We start from the raw sequence: 15,182 nt of genomic DNA on the forward strand, positions 1-15,182 counted from the left end.
GGGCTTGCACCATTATTTTGAAAGGCCAATGGATGTTGAAAAAAATAAAAGAGATTATCTTTCGGCGGTACAGGTGGAGGAGGTGGAGAATTGGAGTTTTGCCTACAAATAGTTTGTATATCACTGTTCTCATCATCGTCATCTTCCAGTATCTTTGACAAAGAAGTGAGCGATGAGGATCGTGATGCTCCAGAAGAATGAGCGGACGATGTGTCATCAAGATTGTTATTACTCGTCAAGATAGATAGGAAGCTTTCAATCGTTGGTAATGAAGGGGATAGCTTTTGAGTATTTGCGTATTGGTAGCGGGGTCTCAAAGGTAAGCTATCAACGTTGCTGTCACTGCCAGTGTGCGTCGATGCGTTTGAAAATGCAGCCTCGCTTTCTACTTCTTCATCATTTGTGATATGGCTATGATGATGCCGAGTATGTTGAGAAGTTGCAAGGAACATGGTACGGTCTGTTGAATACCCATCCTCTTTGGCAGCATGATCTGTCACAGTATGACGCGAACTTGCAGATGAAGGGATCATGGTGGTAGACGTACAAACGCTTGGAGCTGAAGCAAGGAAAGAAGAAACGTCGGATAAAGAAGGATAATTGTGAAAGGATAAATCCTGCATTCGGTTTTCTGGAGTATCAGACTTAAATTTATTTTATTTTTTTCGGTTTTGTCAGGAATACAATCATAAAGGGAAGGGGGTTATATTCAAGCATTTTTCAATCTCACCTGTTCACTTGTTGTTATCGTTAAAAATGGTATCTTTTCTTTTTTGGTATTCTTTTTGTTATTGTGCTGGATTGTTGTTGACGTCATGATATCAAGCCAATCCCTCTTCTTTTGCGAGAACAAGGCTTTGAGTTCAGCTGTAGAGGAATAAGATATTGAGAATTCATTCTGTTGTTGTTGTTGATGGTCACGGCTCTTATTGCTATTACTGCTACTGCTAAGTGAAAATAAGCGCTTTCTTTTAGATAACGTTTTCTCATGGTCCTGAAGATGTTGCCGTGGAGGGTCGTTGGAAGAAACTGATTTACGTGGTAGAAGGAAAGTGGATGCATTTAACGTAGGGCGCGGCCTTATACTCTTGATATGAAACCTTTTGTTGTCAGTATTGCTACGGTAAGTGTGAACAGCTAACCGATGAATAGGTGATCAAGCCAAAAAAAAAAAAAAAAAAAAAAAAGGTCAGACTTTCGTATTGCAAAAAAACTAAAAGATATTCTATCAAGAGTACTATAATCACCTATGTTTCTTTATAGCGTAAATAAATAAAATACAAATGGCTATTTCTGTTAATACAAGTCATTGACAGGATTTTTGCTTTTCTTTGTTTGTAAGTTTGAATATTGGTTCATACCGATGCGGACCAAGACAATCATGGTTTGTTAACGGAGGTGCTGAATTCTCAACTACTCCAAACGCATTCTGTTGGTCGGTGATCAAACATGTTGCTGACTGAGAGTATCTTTTCTTGTAAAGGCCCTGATTGCTTCTTTTATTGTTCCTTGTATTACGTAAAGCGGGTGAGGATGTAGTTGGTAGCGGTGCAGAAGGAAGAGCGAGTATTGCGTTTCTGAGATTGCTGCTACTATTCTTGCCGCTCACTTCTTGTAATGCTGCCATTGCAGTTGTTAACGACAGGGATATTGAATAATAAGCAACCAGTGAATCTATGAGTCTATTCAAATGATGAACAATAACTTCCTGCGCGGTTATCAACTGCCGTGTATGATTGAAATGATTGGATTTCAGAATACTCTTTTGTTGTTTAGATTTAGTTTCAAAAATACAGATTGCTTGTTACCTCTTCTTTATTATGGGTATTATCCGATACTATTTGAATGTGATACTGAATTATTTGTATTCCTTGTTTAATTTTTGTCTCTGTCATGTCCATTGCCGCGCTTGCTGCTTCAGAAACGGTAGAATTATGTTGCTGACGCATCATCCTTAACCGCATTTTACTGCTGGTATGCTGATTACTGTTCCTTGATTGTAATCTGAAAATGATATCCATCATAGAGGAAAGCATTGTGGTGGCATTGGATATAGATGTTACAATTTCAGTCATTGTCGTATCATTTGACAAGTCGATGAGATTGAAAGCTATAATTTCAATATAGGACTTGACTGATTTCCATGTCTCTTTTATCTGTTCTCGACCTCAAGGGTTAGCCATCAACCTTTATGAAAACAAACAGTGCTTTCATTTACCTCTTCATCTGATTGGCATACAGCACTTGTCATTGAGGATCGAGGGTATAGTGGCTCAATTAAATCAATTTTCTCAAGAGTAGCGTGCACAATTTCATTCATGTTGTGCATTTGTAAAAAGAAAATAAGGAATCAAAAATAAAAAGAAAAAAAGACAAGAAATAACAATGATAAAAAACAGCATCAACTCTTATAGTGAATAGCCATATTTTTTTTTTACTTTTTTCTTTCCACTGCACAAAAATGTTACTGTACACGCACATGTTTAATGGCATTATTAACATATTAACTAAGTTGCAGCTTAAAACATGCTGCATCTGATCTGAATTTCTGGCTATTTCATTTAACTAAGCTTTTTGTTTGCCGAAAACAGCTGTTGTTTATAGTCAGACCCTAAACCCCTTTCTACAATATCAGCAAAAAGTATAACGCTTGGACTGAAATGACATCATAATTCACATCTGAAGCAAATGTATGTTGTTGGCAGAGGTTACATTATTTTCGTTTAGATATTATAGAAGCTCATGGGCATCAAGTAGAGTAAAAAGCTGAAGCACTGGTTTTGGGGAGATCAACCTCTGCATCAACAAATTTCATGCCGCAGATGCTGCATGAAAAGGAAGGGTTCAGGAACCCCCCTCAATTTTGACAATGAAAAATAGTCACAATTTCTCAAGAATTGTGGCGTAGCAATCAATAGCTTTTTTTTTATTGGGAAAGGAAAAAGGCCACAAAAAAAAGAAAAAAAAAAAAAGGCTTTAGTGTCTTTTCTCTCCGCCTTCATATACTACCCACTTTTCCCTCTAATTCCTATTTATTTATAAATGCATATCACTCGTTGCTATTTCTGTTCAGGGCCATGCTATCCTGGTCATGGTACTATGTTTGTTCGTAATGACAGTAAGGTAAATCAAAGATGTTTAAATGATTAATTGAGTTTTTAAAGTCAAGCGGCTCAAGTGACAGTTTCAGATCTAATCGTTTCTACTTTACACTCTTATCAGACTTTCCGATTCTGTAGATCTAAATGTCATAAGAATTTCAAGATGAAGCGTAACCCTCGTAAGGTTCGTTGGACCAAAGCTTTCAGAAAAGCCAGCGGCAAGGAAATGGTCATTGTAAGTTGTTGCCAATTAGACAGGTGTAACGGCTAGGAACAGAAGGACTCACCGTCCCTTATTATAGGATTCTACATTTGAATTTGAAAAACGTCGTAATGTACCTGTGCGTTATGATCGTAATCTCATGGCCACTACTATTAAGGCTATGAAGCGTGTACAAGAAATTCGTGCTAGACGTGAGCGTGCATTCTATAAGAACCGTATGGCTGGTAATAAGGATTTGGAAAAGGAAGACGATATTCGTGTGGTCAATCAAAACATCGAATTGGCTCCTCTCGAAGCCAAGAAAAGAGTACAAGCTATCAAAGCCGAGAAGGAAAAGAACGAAAACATGGATACGGAAGAGTAAAAGAGAAGTATTCTACTGCAACGACTCTATTTTACAACGATTACAACCACAGCAGCGACTGCAATTCTATTATAACAACAGCAGCTTTATGCAAAAGATCAAATTGGCAAAAAATCAATTCAATTATTTCCTATCATTCATTTGTACATTTATAACGAGATATATAATATTTATATACACACACACACACAGACTTGCACACTCACCCTCACACTCACACACCCCCCTTCACCTATACTGCATTCGACTTTGTCTTTTTTCTATATAGCTTTCAATAAAACTTACCCTATTGGGTTGTTTCTTTAGACTTTACTGTAGATAGGGTTAGAACTAGTTTGTTTTAAATGTTGAGTATTTCATTATTAACATTTACGAAATGAAGTTTGAACCATTTGAAAAGTTTGGAAGGCTATACTGCACAGGGTAATAAGGGATGCTTAAACAATTTTTGGGCAATACTTACTTACCAGACGTAGCAAATTGGGTGAATTAAGGACAATTAAACTAAAAAAGGTAAATTTTTGGTAAGGCGTTTCAGTGGTAAGTTTCAATTTGGACGATATGGCGATTGACACAAGTAACATAATGGAACCACTGCAAAAGTTTTCACCTCGGCCCATTATGAATGAATTTTAGAAAAAAAGGAAATAAAAAAATAAAATAAAAAAAGACTTTGTTCTTTTACTTCAATACAGTTCGTGAAAAGCCTTCAACAAGTCTTTACTCCACATTTCATCATGTTTTTACTTAAACTACTGCTAACATTATTGCTATTCACAAGTGCCATTCTTGCACAAACATCGTCTTACAGTACGTTGTTTTCAGGCTTGTTGCATGCATTTAAACAGAATAATGAATCTTTCATGTTTGTTAACACATCTAAAATACATAGTGACGTATCCTTACGATGGTATTACATGGAAAGTTGGAGAAAGAGTGAAAGTGGTAAGGTGTTCGTGTAGCCGACGATTGTAGGAGCAAAAGAATACTTATTTTTCTCTATAACCTCTTTCAGGCATTTTCACCTGGGCAGCCGAATGAGACTGTCAGTGTATTCTTCGACAACGATAGAAGTCAGTTATTAGCAGCAGGTTCCGTAACCAACGGAGCAATATTTAACTTCCAAGTACCCCATGGCGCTATGACGAAAGGAGGAGTCTCTGTACTTGTTGCTGTTCATCGTGTAAATAGATACCTTGCATCAGTTGACACTATTACAATTCATGTTGTATCCTAAAGAGCGTATATGAATACATAAATATATATATACCCTCACAAAACTAACTTAGTTAATCCTACATTGCAAACTTGCCTAATCAATAATTTATTCAACAGAATCTCTGTCGTTTATCTGATTAAACATCATATTTACTGTTATTATAACTGTTCGTCACCCATCCATCATCTCCGTTTGCGTAAATTTATCTTTATCTTATTAATATTAGCGCTTCAGTATCATATTCTATAACCTTTTACAAGCATAGATGCAAGCTGAATCATACCATCTCTTTATTTACAAAAGCCGCCTTTACCATCATTATGTAACATGTCAGTCGCTCAATTACGTTGATGTGGAACGGAAAAAAAAAAAATCGGCTATTTCCCTTTCTGGTAGAACGACATTGTCCACATTGATTCCAACAAAGATTGCTGTACTGCTAATCTGATTGGACCAATCTTATTTGCGTTAAAAAAAAAATGTACTGTTTAATATGCAATGCTGTCAGAGTGACGGAAGTGCCTTGAAAATGACTTCATGACTCTAGAAAGAATTTTCTCCAAATCAAGCATATAAATAATGCGCGAAATTCGCGACGTTTTTGCATTCAACTCATCAACTCTTATACACACAACAGCATCTTCTTTCTCTAATCTTTTACAACAACAACCTATTCCAATAATGACTGCCTCAAAAGCCGAAGCCAAGAAGGACCAATTCGTTGGTAATATCAAGGAAAACGCTGGTTCTCTCGTTGGTAATGAATCACTTCAAGCTGAGGGAAGAACTCAAAATAGTTCCGGTAATATTGAAGAAACCGCTGCCAAGGTCCAGGGCTATGTTCAAGGCGCTTATGATCAAGTAGCCGGTGCTGTCAAGGGTGCTTATAACTCTCTTACTGGTAATAACACTGATGAAGCTTCCAATAATGTCCAACAAAAGAAGGGCGAAGCTCAAAAAGAATTTAATGCCAAATTTTAAATTTGTTGATACCCTATATCTCTTTTAATATTTCTTCCAAACCGAAATAATAATACTTATTTTTGATGTCACACCTTCCTACTTTCTACAATAAACAAGCTGATAAAATTATCCAATTTTCATATGAGCGCTTTCTAAGAAATTCTATCCCAGCACTAACTCCTTTATATGGTAGCCCCGGAATTTTTGGTTTTTTTCAAAGTGAACTTTGACCTGAAGTAGACAGACATGCATCGACAGATCAGTTTGATCCAGCTCAAGCATGGGCTTCAACGACAGCATCAGCCTAGACCTCTCCAAATTTATCTTGGTTCAATATTTTACCAACACCAGCAGCACCGCCACCTCCATCATCAGCGTACTGAAGCTTCAACTCACAATAACAGTTATTATGACTTTGACGTTATTGTTGTAGGAGGAGGTCATGCTGGCACTGAGGCCTGTACAGCTGCAGCACGATCCGGTGCCAGAACCCTATTACTGACACAGAACAAAGATACTATTGGTAAACCAGAAGAGAATCAATATAAACTTGGCATTGGGGTTCTGATCGGGTACCTTTAATTCTTTTTTCCAGGAGAAATGTCTTGTAATCCATCTTTTGGTGGCGTAGGTAAAGGGATCTTGGTCAGAGAAATAGATGCCTTGGACGGTGTTTGTGGTCGAATCTCAGGTATAAATTGTGCAGACTACTTGTCCGAATCTGTTCCCTGGTGTTGACCTTTCTATTGTTCTATAGATCTTGCCGGTATTCAGTTCAAAGTATTGAATAAATCCAGGGGTCCAGCTGTCTATGTAGGTCTCATCCTATATAATTTGAAAACTGATCTGTTTCGAAAACCAACTAATTATCTGATAGGGCCCGAGAGCACAAATTGATCGGAAGCTGTACAAAAAGCATATGCAGGAATATCTCAACCACTATCCAAATCTGACAATCCAGGCGGGCAGTGTTGCCAATTTAATTTTAAATGAAGAAATGACAGAGGAGGATTACCGAAGAATAACTGAAAAAGGTGCAGCACAGATAGTAAAAGGTGTGAAACTAGGTAATGCAACATTTGTCAGATGGTTGTACTTTGTTTTTTGGGTATTGAGATGCTCATTTTTCTCTGGACTCAATAGATAACGGGCAAAATATTAGAGCACCGAATGTAATTATCACAACAGGGACATTTTTAGGTGGCGAAATTCATTTGGGTAAAGAAAAAAGAGCTTGCTGCCATGACGTATATCATAGCACCTTATTGAAATAGATGACTACGCGCTTTAGGATTAAAAGCATGGCCCGCTGGAAGATTAGGTGAGAACCCTTCAATAGGGTTATCCAAATCATTACGGTCTGCTGGTTTTAAATTAGGACGTCTAAAGACAGGTAACGATCGCCCGCCCACTCCCCCATCCCCACGATTTCATATAACACAACACTACTTTTGGCTGACAGTTTTAATTTGATGTAAGGTACACCGGCAAGATTGGATGGCCGAACAATCAATTATGAGGGCCTGCTGATACAAGAAGGTGACAAGCCACCGTCTCCTTTTTCTTATCTTCACAAAACTGTCCCTCATGCCGTGAGTGCTTCAATCAATAAGCTTACCATGAATACTACTGTACTATACGTTAACATCTTCTTTTTCTTGTTACGAATTTAAAAGGATAATCAAATCAATTGCTTTCAAACAAGGACCAACGAGCAAGTACACAAGTATATAATTGATCATTTTCATGAGAGTATTCATATCAGAGAAACAGTGAAAGGACCACGCTATTGCCCTTCTTTGGAAAGTAAAATACAGCGATTCACTTCAAAAAGCTCCCATAATATTTGGCTAGAACCTGAAGGCCTTGATACCCCTATTGTATACCCAAATGGTATCTCCAATACTATGCCCGAAGATGTTCAGCTGAATTTTTTGAGAATGATCCGTGGTTTGGAAAATGTGGAAATGGTACGACCCGCCTATGGTGTTGAATATGACTATATTGATCCAAGGGAACTGAGAACAACACTAGAGACCAAACGTATTCATGGTCTCTTTCTAGCGGGGCAAATTAATGGCACAACAGGCTATGAGGAAGCTGCTGCTCAGGGTATTATAGCAGGTATCAATGCTGGATTACAAGCACAAGGGAAACCACCCTTTGTTTTGGATAGAGCAGATGCCTACATTGGTGTTCTCATTGACGATTTAATCACAAAAGGCGCAGAAGAGCCCTATCGTGTCTTCACGGCTCGGTCGGAATACCGCTTACTATTGCGCGCAGACAACGCAGATAGTCGATTAACAGAAAAGGGCTATCATGCTGGTGTTGTAGGTACAGAAAGATGGGAACTCTTCAAAACTACATCAAACACGCTTCAGCACGCTTTGACTTGTTTAGAAAATACAAAGATGACAGCAAAACGTTGGGCTGATTATAATATTAGGCCATCATCCCGTGCACCCACAGCTGATTTGAAGGATGCGGGCAATTTAAGGAGGTAAAATGTGAATGAATGGCTGTGACATGGAATGATAGAATGAATGGAAGGAAACTCATGCACTTTATTACTACAGCGCTTTGGATATTCTGTACTGGCCAGATATAACTTTGGACCATTTCAACGAAATCATACCTTTCCTTAAAGATCTTGATCCTTCTATCAAAGACCGTATGTCAATCGAGGGTAAGGCGCTGTCAAAACTTTGTTATGATTGCAATGACTGTTTACTCATATAACTTATATTCATACTAGGACGCTACAAACCATATTTGAAAATACAAGCTAAACAAATTGCAAAACTAAAAAAAGACGAGCACTTGAAGTTGGATATCAATCTTGACTATGCAAAGTAAGTGCTTTCTTTTCATACTTACCCATGCCTGTATGTTCTTTTTTTTTTTTTTTCTGAATAACAACTGGTAAAAATTTTATTTCATTTGCAGCATGGAACAGCTGTCAAGCGAGATACGTCGGAAGTTGATGGAAATACGTCCTGAGACATTGGTAAGAATATAGGATGAGTACTTTCTTCTCCCATGAGTTATGAGAATTACTAAGAAGCATTTTCACAAAAACGCAGGGCGCTGCGAAAAGAATTGAAGGGATGACACCTGTCGCCATGGTGGTTCTCATGAAGTACATAAATCGCCGAGAACATGTGAAGGAGGCATCAGCCCTGTAATATCGCAAAGCCGCAAATTATAATTGTAATTTATGTATTTATAGTATTATATTTATTGGAAAACTATTCCTTCAAAATCTCATTAGAACAAAATCATTGCACAATAATTGTTGCAGAGTTCTTTCTGTTGTATAAAAATATCGGTATCATTTGCTTCTGTTGTATGCCATTATGAGGATGGGGAAGATGACGATGATGTTCCTTGTCGAGCTGCAAGCTAACGATTTTAAAGTGTGTTTGTTAACGGTTATCCTTGGGCAAAAGGTTGCTATTTGTAATGAATACTTACTCTTGCCTTAAGAGCGGCCATTCGTTCAGCAACAGTTCCTGTGCGCTTTGGTTTGGGTTTTTTAGCCTCTTCTTCTTCTTGCTTTGCTTTCTCTTGTGCTGCTAAAATTGCTTTTACCTATAAAAAATTGAATGTGACAGAACGAGGGTATATTAGCCTACTATACTTATCAATCAATACCGATGTTTAGGATACTTTACGCCAGGAGGGAGATTATCGCTCTTTTTCCATTCATCTTTATCTGTCAATAATTTGATGCTGGGAAGTGATGCTTGCGGTATGACTGCATCTGCCTATAATAAAATAGAGATATAACAAATCAATTGACAATGTTTAGTTTCTGAAAATTAAAGAGTCTGGTATTTTCTTGTACCTCAGGATGATCTCGGAAATACTTGTCGACAGCTTCTGCTAACAAGTCAGCACGCTTAACAAAATCTTTGGCTGATAAGGGAACTACCCAATCCACACCGCATTCAATCACATGTGCCTCTTTGGCCCTACCCATGTAGTCTCGAATCTCTTTTGCCTGTACCAAATATAACGTGGGCGCAACATACATTATCTGAGCAACGTGCGTCAGAGTAATGCTTCGGTTTGTACTATTCTTTAAGGTGTTCTGAACTTCGTGAAACACTACAGGACGAGAATGAGCCATACGTTCTGTAATAACGGTGTCAAGTGCACGGCGCAGTCTCGAAAGAGTAGTCTTTTCATATTCAATCCGTTGTTTGTCAGCCGGAGATCTGTAAATGAGAGGACGATGTTTGTCATTGTTATTGGTATCTTTTAATTGCAATGATTCGGAAGAGTAAATGGATGGGAATGAAGTTGGCGTCGTTTTCAAGTAGGAGTCCTCAGAATGCTGACAGACACTTGATGCAGCATGATAGAGTGGCGTAGATGGCTCGTCATTATAGCTGACAAATGAAGGAGGTGATGAGGATCGGTCTTGTTCTGAATCGAAAGATGTGCTTGCTGACATTGATGCTTTTTCCATTTCTTCGACGTTATTATCCTCTTTGTGTATGTGGGCAATAGTGGCTTTTTCATTTATTACAGTGGTTTGTTGTATCTCATATTCACTTCCAATCGTACTTATTTGAGTGGCTCCTTTCTCTGAAACTTTGCTAATTTCTACTAGTGAACCATTCTTTTTTGGATTCTCATCTTCTGAAATTTGCTCTTTTTCTTTGTTACTCAGTTTTTCAAGTGTATCTACTGTATTTTTCTCTTTCTCAGCCATGATCTTTGCTGCATTTTTATCTGCCTTATTACTTAATTTCTGCTTCTTATTGACTTTTTCTTCAGTACTGGTGTTTTTACGCTTTATTTCTATCTTTTCCACTGATTCTGGCATATCATTCGTTTTGGCAGGTGTAAGATTGAGTTTGCTCTGTTTTAATGTTTTCTTCTTTTGTGCTTTCACAACTTTTTTAGGGGTGTCGAGTTCCTATGGTGGAATTAGCATGTTGAGATGCAAAGAATATGTTTCAGTCAACTTTCACAATTTACCTTCAATAAGTCAAACGGTTGCTAAAAGTATAATAAAGAATGTTAGATGTTATTCTTCTTTGAGAATTACTAAAAGCTTCGAGCATTACCACCGCGACTGTTGGAAGTGAAGCATCGTCAATCTTTTTATTGGCATCAGCTCCCTGTGTATTCAGCCGTGCACTTCTCTGTTTAAAGCAAAGTAATTAGCTAAATTATATATAACCCATGTATTTTAGTTAAAACATTACCCTTATATGATATAAGGGGCGCATTCGTTGTTCCATGGTAAGTGTAAAAGACAGGGAAAAAAAAAGTAAACGTTTATTGAATGAAAAGCGAAAATTAACTAAATCAATGAAATGTGGGACTGGCAAAAATTTTCGTAATTCTTGAAATGCCGCAATACACCAGCGGAATACAGAGAACAAAGCACAAATTTTATTAATTTTATACAGAAGGTTCGTCATCTATTAAAGCTACAATATCTGATAATTCTCGTAATATTTCTGGGTCTGTTGTATGTTTCAACATGGATAACATTAGTTTTTCACGGAGAACTGACACGTCTAATAATCGGTTCCCAATTTCTTGAATCGTTAAACGATCCTTTTCATCTTTTTTGGTATCTAGGTGATACTGCAGACTTTGTTGAGATAGAGCAGCCAGCGGTCTATGTTGTTGTGCATTTTGCGAGCGTTGACTTGGACGCTTATAAATACCATCACCACCGCAAATAAGTGCGCGAATTAATTCCATACCATGTTTTGTTACTAAACTGAACTGAGGATTGCCTGATTCTGCCAAAGTAATGCATAGTCGCATTATCATCATTCCCATTCCCTTATTATTTTCTAAGAACCTCTGTCGTATGGTATCAGATAATTGAATGATGGCAACAATGTTGTAAAGCCCCATCACAATAAGCTCTAGTGTCGCTAGTTGGTTGGATGTCATAGCATGCATCACGCGTCCGTCGGAGGAGAAAAAGTCGCGTCTTATCACAGAAGTAAGTTCAAGCCATATATCTTCGATTAAAGTCAACATCCTTTCATTCTCTTTTTCTTCATCTTGCTTTTCGATAAGTGTATGTAATAGTTGTCGATTCTCATAGTTGACAGTAAGCTTCGTCCATGTTTCTATAGCTAACAAAGAGTAATATGTGTCGGGCCCGTTTATTAAGAAGTCATGCACTAGATACACCAAGACAGCTGCTGTTTTCTTCTCATTTAATGTCAGGAACATGGAGATATTGGACAAGATCATTAAGACGCTTTTTCGAAAGTCAAGTGTATCCATCAATCGTATACCCACAAACCATGTTTCGCGACCTGTAGTATCTTTCCCACTATTACTATTGTCGCTGTCATAACTGTTGCTTAAGAAACCCGTTATGTCGCAGAGTAGTCTGACAAAGCGAGAATGACGAGCTAAATATTCGATATTGTCTGTCATAAAAGACAAATTGCGAATAATATTAAATATGCATAAACATCTTTCACGAAGTGACATCCAAATATCTGATGTAGATTTTTCTAATTGTGGAATCAGACTCTTCATTTCGTCCAAAGACATATCAAATAAGTCGATGTAGGTTAAAACTGTACCTACTGTTGCTGTTTTTGCTGATGGGGTCGATGTCGATGCTGCCAATGAAGGCTTGGATAAAAATCGACTACTGCTACCTAAAATATCCTCCTCTAAATAGTCTAGTAACACATCTAATAAATCATCGCATTGCATCAAAGGAAGGTTACATTGCTGCTGTTGTTGTGGATGATGATGGTGAAATATCTGCGATTCTGTCGTTAAAACGGTCAATACATTAAGAGCATTGGTAACTTCCATCTTCAATCCAGACTTCAGTGACATGATAAGCGCTTGAATATCAATTATACCCAATTCATTCAAATGTGGTGTTAGGGGCTTTATTTCGAACTTGTCAAAATACTTCAGATCTACTCCACCGTAAGTATCTACATTACGTGTTTTCGGTATATAGGCTATCTTTTGTTGAGGAGTTACAGGTGGTGCTGGCGTTGATGGCTGCATATTTGCTAAGGGTTGTCGTTGTTGCTGCTGTGACTGATGGTTGCTATCTAATTGATTTTGTTGATTTGCACGGTTAGGTGATGCAGAGGTCTCTGAAGGTACATTAGGAGATTGTGGTTGTTGTGTGGATGATGGAGAATAACTGGCAGTCGTCGGTTTGGCCATTGGAGTCATAGGTGTAGGAGCTTGCTGCTGTCGATTACGCCCTGGGCTCATTTGAGGCGTCCCTATGGCATTATCGATTTGCCGGTGCTGTTGATGTGGAGTAGAATGATTACTAGCGGGTGTAGCTGATTGGCGGGGAATCGGTGACTGTTGGTGTGCTTGTTGCTGCTGTAATTGTGGTGAATTATACGATGTAGAAGGTGGATTGCTATTTAGTGAAGGTGAGCCGGCAACAGAAGTAGGATGTTTTTGTGGCACTTGTTGTTGACGGTGTTGCTGTTGCTGAAGAAAATTTTGTTGCTGTTGCATGAATTGATTATTCGCCTGGGAAGGTATAACACGCGTCATTTGAGGCGAGGGCGAAATACCATTAGTATGTTGAAAGCTTTGCGCTGGAGAATTTACATTTGGATTCATTGGAAAAACTACAACGATGCAGGAGACAGTCAATTAATATCGACAAAGACATTGTACAATCTCACAATCAATTGAATGAATATACCTGCATATTCCTGTCCGACTCTAGCACCTGCAATATGAGGGCTATTGTTTACAGAGGGTGAACTTATAACATTGTTGGGGATATTGCCGCTCATGGCCGGTGACTGGCTTGGTGATTGTTTGGCTATCAGAGGATAAAGTGCTCAATTAACTTATTCTGTATTATTTTCCATACTGATAAAAACTAACCTCTGGCCATAGCCATAGCAGCCGCTTGTTGCTGTTGAAACATAAGTGCTTGAGGTGAACCGGCCATTATGCTTCCATTGTTTTGATAGAGACCTCTATTCTGATACTGAGCGTGCATTGCTAGTAATGACAAGATCAGTATCGAAGACAGTACTTTACTAATTATCCCTTGCTCACTTTACCTGGACTATTTCCTTGAAGCCCCATCAAATTTTGTGGTGAATATACAGACTGAGGATGTGATGGTTGACGTAAATGTTGTTGTTGCTGTTGTTGTTGTTGTAGTGCTTGCTGTTGAAGTAAGTTCATATTCATATTGCCGCCAAAATTGGGATTGTTTTGTATGAAAGCGTTCATGTTCAAATCATTCGGATCAAGATTGCTGAAATCCGGTTGAACGTAATTCAAATTGGCCATATTAGCTGTATTAAAGGCCATATTGTTCAAACCGTTAAGCGGATTAAATTGTTGCATTTCAGGTTGAGGATGTTGTTGCTGCTGCTGAAATGACATCATCATATTAGGAGTTTGTGGATTCTGCTGTGGGTTGATGTTCATGCCCTGTGCAGCATTTGCGGAAAGTTTAGGATCCATAAAGGAAGATAAATAATTTACACACTCGCTTTGGTCTCGGTAAGAAAAGACGTTTAACTGAAAAGAACAAGTAAATGTCGGTAAATGTAACAAAAATTAAAGGGTTGAAGTTGACGGGTATGGCTGATTCAGTACTCTATATAACAAAAAAATAAAGTAGAGACATATAGTATAACAGCAAATTAACGTTAGCTTATAAAGAGAAAATCAAGACGGCCGCGTGTCTTCTATTATGCCTAACTTTTCAATACCTCCTACAATTATATTCTTTCACAATTCAGCTTCGGTATACAAGTAAAATGATGATGTGCCGGTGTTAGAACCAAAAAAAAAAAAAAAAAAAAAAAAAAAGATTATTTTAATCTGTTTTAAGCGTAACTAAACTTTTTCCGCTTGACGTCCTTTTGTGCGAAAAAAAAAAGGCACTTTTTTTTTTTCTTTTCTTTGAGAGGAATGATTTACTTGCGGGGCATGCTGACGTAAAAATTTTTACGTCACGGTTCGAGGATTCTTTTAGAGTATGTACTGTAAATCAAAGCAGTTACGCCCCCAATACATCAGTTCTTATTGGAAGAAGTATGAACATCGTTTTGAATGATAATGTTGCTAATAGTCCGGCGCATACCTAAAGTGTAGAAGTAATCTAGTATCTACGGGCTAGTGAATTGGAGCCGTTATCATTTTTGAACATAAAACAATTTAAACTCACAGTAACGCTGAGGTGTTTGCTAATTGAGGATACTGACACCTTTGCGTTTATCAAATTGTTGGCAGCTTCTGCTGTCATTAAATTGAGTTGGAAGAGCGTTGGTTTTCATGGTAACATGTGAACAAAAGAAA

General features: G+C 37.9%; 6 protein-coding genes across 6 annotated transcripts; 4 read left to right on the forward strand and 2 right to left on the reverse strand.

Moving 5' to 3' along the window:
- The first annotated feature begins 2,978 nt into the window (after positions 1–2,978).
- Positions 2,979–3,936, forward strand: BDF20DRAFT_847330 (ribosomal protein L24e-domain-containing protein). The gene is made up of 3 exons (XM_053079795.1): positions 2,979–3,123; positions 3,223–3,336; positions 3,404–3,936. Exons 1-3 carry the CDS (start codon positions 3,043–3,045, stop codon positions 3,686–3,688), a joined length of 480 nt encoding a protein of 159 aa, XP_052941197.1. The 5' UTR covers positions 2,979–3,042; the 3' UTR covers positions 3,689–3,936.
- A 338-nt stretch (positions 3,937–4,274) lies between these two features.
- Positions 4,275–5,082, forward strand: BDF20DRAFT_847335 (uncharacterized protein). Its single transcript, XM_053079796.1, has 3 exons — positions 4,275–4,498; positions 4,581–4,633; positions 4,704–5,082. Exons 1-3 carry the CDS (start codon positions 4,426–4,428, stop codon positions 4,923–4,925), a joined length of 348 nt encoding a protein of 115 aa, XP_052941198.1. The 5' UTR covers positions 4,275–4,425; the 3' UTR covers positions 4,926–5,082.
- Positions 5,083–5,535: 453 nt separating this feature from the next.
- Positions 5,536–5,993, forward strand: BDF20DRAFT_847338 (uncharacterized protein). The gene has a single exon (XM_053079797.1). The coding sequence runs from the start codon at positions 5,589–5,591 to the stop codon at positions 5,886–5,888; it is 300 nt and encodes a 99-aa protein (XP_052941199.1). The 5' UTR covers positions 5,536–5,588; the 3' UTR covers positions 5,889–5,993.
- Positions 5,994–8,842, forward strand: BDF20DRAFT_847339 (glucose inhibited division protein A-domain-containing protein). The gene is made up of 10 exons (XM_053079798.1): positions 5,994–6,393; positions 6,466–6,561; positions 6,628–6,683; positions 6,748–6,937; positions 7,014–7,088; positions 7,162–7,263; positions 7,350–7,462; positions 7,547–8,559; positions 8,629–8,758; positions 8,820–8,842. The coding sequence occupies exons 1-8, from the start codon at positions 6,117–6,119 to the stop codon at positions 8,375–8,377; spliced, it is 1,740 nt and encodes a 579-aa protein (XP_052941200.1). The 5' UTR covers positions 5,994–6,116; the 3' UTR covers positions 8,378–8,559; positions 8,629–8,758; positions 8,820–8,842.
- Positions 8,843–9,341: 499 nt separating this feature from the next.
- BDF20DRAFT_808469 (uncharacterized protein) lies at positions 9,342–10,128 on the reverse strand (the record flags this gene model as incomplete). Its single annotated transcript, XM_053076567.1, has 3 exons — positions 9,342–9,464; positions 9,548–9,640; positions 9,721–10,128. Coding segments are annotated over 3 exons (624 nt in total), but the record flags the coding sequence as incomplete, so codon positions are not given.
- A 1,163-nt stretch (positions 10,129–11,291) lies between these two features.
- Positions 11,292–14,342, reverse strand: BDF20DRAFT_904325 (uncharacterized protein; the record flags this gene model as incomplete). The annotated part of the gene is made up of 4 exons (XM_053083015.1): positions 11,292–13,483; positions 13,561–13,683; positions 13,749–13,868; positions 13,931–14,342. 4 exons carry the CDS (start codon positions 14,340–14,342, stop codon positions 11,292–11,294), a joined length of 2,847 nt encoding a protein of 948 aa, XP_052941202.1.
- Between the last annotated feature and the right edge of the window lie 840 nt (positions 14,343–15,182).

The sequence above is a fragment of the Mycotypha africana genome (assembly GCF_025528875.1).
Source record: "Mycotypha africana strain NRRL 2978 chromosome Unknown BDF20scaffold_1, whole genome shotgun sequence".
Lineage (NCBI taxonomy): Eukaryota > Fungi > Mucoromycota > Mucoromycetes > Mucorales > Mycotyphaceae > Mycotypha > Mycotypha africana.